This window comes from Bison bison, unplaced genomic scaffold (assembly GCF_000754665.1).
Source record: "Bison bison bison isolate TAMUID 2011002044 unplaced genomic scaffold, Bison_UMD1.0 scf7180017864148, whole genome shotgun sequence".
Lineage (NCBI taxonomy): Eukaryota > Metazoa > Chordata > Mammalia > Artiodactyla > Bovidae > Bison > Bison bison.
Genome location: NW_011494720.1, coordinates 9,669,010 through 9,673,267, shown reverse-complemented (window position 1 = coordinate 9,673,267; position 4,258 = coordinate 9,669,010). Strand labels below are relative to the sequence as shown.

General features: G+C 49.9%; 1 protein-coding gene across 1 annotated transcript in view; it reads left to right on the top strand.

Annotated features, from left to right (window-relative positions):
• AGPAT4 (1-acylglycerol-3-phosphate O-acyltransferase 4) overlaps positions 1-4,258 on the top strand; it is a 21,936-nt gene that overhangs the window by 10,997 nt on the left and 6,681 nt on the right. The window contains exons 5-6 of the mRNA XM_010840921.1: positions 1,197-1,299; positions 2,058-2,133. Coding sequence (XP_010839223.1) covers positions 1,197-1,299; positions 2,058-2,133 — 179 coding nt within the window. The remainder of the gene's footprint in view (positions 1-1,196; positions 1,300-2,057; positions 2,134-4,258) is intronic.

The window sequence follows — 4,258 nt, the reverse complement described above, 5'->3', positions numbered from 1 at the left end:
CGGCAGGGGGTGGTGGGGCAGCCAATCAGAAGCAAACAGACAGACCACGTGACTTTCTGCCCGCCCATCAGCCGCTCTCTCTGTTGGTGGTAGTGCGGCTGTGCAGGGCTCTGGCTAAAGTCTACCGAGCACAGGGCACTGGACCCTTTGGGAGGCGCTGACTTTCATCGTCCTGAGTCACCTCCGTTCTCCAGGAGAATGAGGCTCAGGGAGGCCGAGTGCACTGTCCAGGAGGAGATCCCACAGCTGGGAACAGGTGGTCCTGGGGCTCACACCCAGGCTGACTGCAAAATTCCTGCTCTCTTCACTGTCCGGTCCTATCTTACTGGCTGTGTAGGAAGGGCCATCAGTTGGCACTCCGTGTTTCCACCCTGCTCTCCCCTCACTGTTCCTTCGGGCGTCCTCCCCCATCCAAGAAACATTCATGAAGCCTGGGCCAGGCCCTGGGGCTGCAGCGGTGGGTGTCGACATAACTTCCACATTCGTTGTTCATGTTCAGTCGCTTAGCCACGTGTCTGTCTCTTTACGACCCCGTGGACGGCAGCAGGCCAGGCTTCCCTGTCCTTCACCATCGCCTGGAGTTTGCTCAGACACACGTGCACTGAGTCCGTGGTGCCATCCAACCATCTCACCCTCTGTTGTCCCGTTTCAGTATGTTCACAGGTTAACTCACCATTGGGTAGACATTAAAATCACACAATCTTGTTTGTTTCCCAGCCATGTGTCAACTGACTACACCATATTTCAACTCCTTAGGAAGTCTCCAGTATCTTATTCTCATTTTATAACAATCATATTTTTCTAGGGGAAAAATGCCCATAGAATGGTTACATTGCCATGACTCAGAGACTTCCTTAGACAGTATTCTTTGGATTGCTTTATCTGTTAATATTTGTTTACATACCTGTTGTAGCACACCTAGATGGGTCATTGTAGCATTGCTTTAAATTGATATGACCTCAATAATAAGTGTTTTCTATTACCAAGTTATAGTGTGCTTTTATGATGATGGAACGTGATGTGTGTTCAATGTAGAGTGTTTGGACAATATAGCAAAGTGTGAAGAAGAAAACATAGTTCCTTCATTCCCAGATAATCAGCCAGCAATTTGATTCTTGTTTTCCAGTATGTATATTACAAACCGGAATTGGGTTCACACGCTATATACTGCCTTGTATCTGTTTTATTTTTTATAGTTTCAGCTGTATATGACTGTACACTCAATTTCAGAAACAATGAAAACCCAACACTGCTGGGAGTCCTCAATGGCAAGAAATATCACGCCGATTTATACGTTAGGTAAGTCGGCTCCATTTCCTTTCCAGAAAATGGAATGCCCATCCCAAAGCAAATAAGTCACAAATGACCCACAGACCTTCTCCCAGGGGAGTGTGCCAATAATTTCGTGTCTGCAGTCAGCATTGAACGGAATGCGTTCACAGTCCTGTTTATATCGAGAGACTCATGCTCTGTTGTAAATAATTAGGTTAAAACTCTCTTCTCCCCAGCCACTGTCTGACTCTCTCTCATCAAAGAGCTCGGGTCTGAACAAATCAGAGACAGTATTTTACAGTCATTTTTGAGGCTGAGTGTGAGAGTTTATTTTATTGAACCCTTTTCTTGGGGGATATATCTGCTCCATAGAAATGGACACAGATACAAGCATTCTAGAACTTACAAAGGGACCTAGAAGCAAATGGAGACCACTTTAGCAGCATCTCACTTATGTGTTATAGTCCAGGCTAGGGAGTGTGGAGAGGCAGGCATCCTCCTGGACGGGTCTGGGTTGTTGAATGGGCCCTGGCCCATCCCCTGGTGGGCTGTGACTGCATCGGGCCTAAATTTCTCCAGTCCAAGGAGGGTGTGGGTTTCCCCTCCTTTGATCAATTGCATTACCCTCTCACTTGCACGCTATCCAGGCTGCCGAAATAGAAGCTGAAAGGTGTTAGTTTGAACTAACACCTTTAGTTATGTTAGTTTGAACGTTGTTAGTTTGAACCGGTGTTCGGGGCACTTGCCGTGGGCCTCCCCTCTGCTAGCCACTCTCTGCCTTGCAGGCGGATTCCTCTAGAAGAAGTCCCGGAGGAGGAGGACAAGTGTGCGGCCTGGCTGCACAAACTCTACCAGGAGAAGGTCAGTGCTGGGGGCCAGCTCCGCGCCGTCCAAAGCTCCCTTCCAAGCAGCAGCTGTGGGTGCTGGGGCCTTTGGGAGTTTATAGAGGCGGCTGAACCTTTCTTGTGGGGGAGACTTCATGCTCCGGATAACAACCACCCCAGATAATAATAGTCAGTAGGGGCTAACACTCTACTTGGCAACAGGGAAAAGCAAAAAAGTGAAAGCGAAGTTGCTCAGTTGTGTCCGACTCTTTGCCACCCCATGGACTGTAGACTACGATGTTCCTCCGTCCGTGGGATTCTCCAGGCAAGAACACTGGAGTGGGTTACCGGTTCCTTCTCCAGGGGATCTTCCCGACCCAGGGATCGAACCCGGGTCTCCAGCGTTGCAAGCAGACGATTTTACCATCTGAGCCACCAGGGAAGCTCAGGCAACAGGGAAAAGAACTTGCAAAATACTTTTAAAAGTGGGCTTCAGAGAAAGAATGGAACTATGTTACGGGTGTAGTGGACAAAAAAAAAAAAGCGTCCAGGAGCTCTTGTCCATTTTCCTGCCACTGGTCCCAGGGCAGAATATTCTTGAGGGTACGGGTGTTCTCTACAGCAGCCATGGCTGAGTCCATAGTTAGGTAGCGTGTCTGGTCCCAAAACATCACCAGCATAAGCAGGACAAAGGCCCACAAGGTTCAGCCGGGCCAGGTTTGAACTGTGCCGTGCCCACCCCATCACCCCTGCCCAGCCCCTGGCCGCCTGTCTGTGTCCAGCCCGCCGCCTCCCCCCACCCCCCCCCGACAGCATCTCTGATCCTCCCATTCTCTCTCTGTCCTCTTAGCAAGGCCTCATCTTTCAGTGGTTTCCCCCCACACAGACATGCACAGGGCAGAGGGAAACTTAATCACTATTGCACCAACTGCTCGCTCTTACGCAGGAGAAGTTTAGCCTCCACCTGGTGAGGGAAGCATTTTCAGGCACAGGAAAACGTCTTTTTGAATCCGTCATCCATTTGGAACCCAAACCAGTTCATTATCTAGAATCAGATACATTCCATAGGCCTCTGATTTCCTTTCACCAAAGTCTATGAATACGGGCTGGCTAACGTTCACGTCTTTTCCGCCCCACGGCTTAAGAGATGGTCACACAGAGCTTTAAGGGGGCCTGCGCTTCACTAAACAAGAATTTTAATCCTACCTTTGAGAATGTGTTAGGATTTCGGTCTAAAAGACTCCCAAATCTCCACCATCAGATGAAAGAGATGCTCTTAGAAATGTGCTCGGTTTTTGGAATCCAGATCCTGGCGCTATATTCTCATGGCAGAAGTCGCATCTGTGTTCCTAAGGACGAGCTTTTCCAGCAATGACTGTAGACACCCTCTCTCTGAGCTGCCTTTAGTCTCCTTTCGGGGGCATTTACAGCAGACCTGTCTGTTCTCCTCTCACGAACACTTAGGAGAGACTGGTTTGCCTGCCCCCAGAGCATGGAATTGCAGACTCCTGGGCCTCAGCCTCGGGGTCTTAGGGGCTTTGAGGGAGAACCAGAAACATGTGTTTCTGGGATGCTGTTGGTGATGTCGATGGGCTGAGGGCCCGAGGGTGGAAACACACTGCCTGACGCTTGTCAGCAGCGAGATGCTGAGTTTCCGACGTGCTGGCACCAGGCCTGGGCCCAGACAGAGGAACACAGGACAGCAGAAGCCCCTTCCCGCAGGTCTCCTGCACGAGGCAGCATTTTCCTTGTGCCGTTTTCTGCTTTAGTCAGTTCAGTTCAGTTCAGTCGCTCAGTCGTGTCCAACTCTTTGCGACCTCATGAATCACAGCACGCCAGGCCTCCCTGTCCATCACCAACTCCCAGAGTCTACTCAAACTCATGTCCATCGAGTAGGTGATGCCATCCAACCATCTCATCCTCTGTCATCCCCTTCTCCTCCTGCCCTCAATCTTTCCCAGCATCAGGGTCTTTTCCAATGAGTCAGCTCTTCGCATGAGGTGGCCAAAGTATTGGAGTTTCAGCTTCAACATCATTCCTTCCAATGAACACTGAGGACTGATCTCCTTTAGGAGTGACTGGTTGGATCTCCTTGCAGTCCAAGGGACTCTCAAGAGTTCTCCAACACCACAGTTCAAAAGCATCAATTCTTTGGCGCTCAG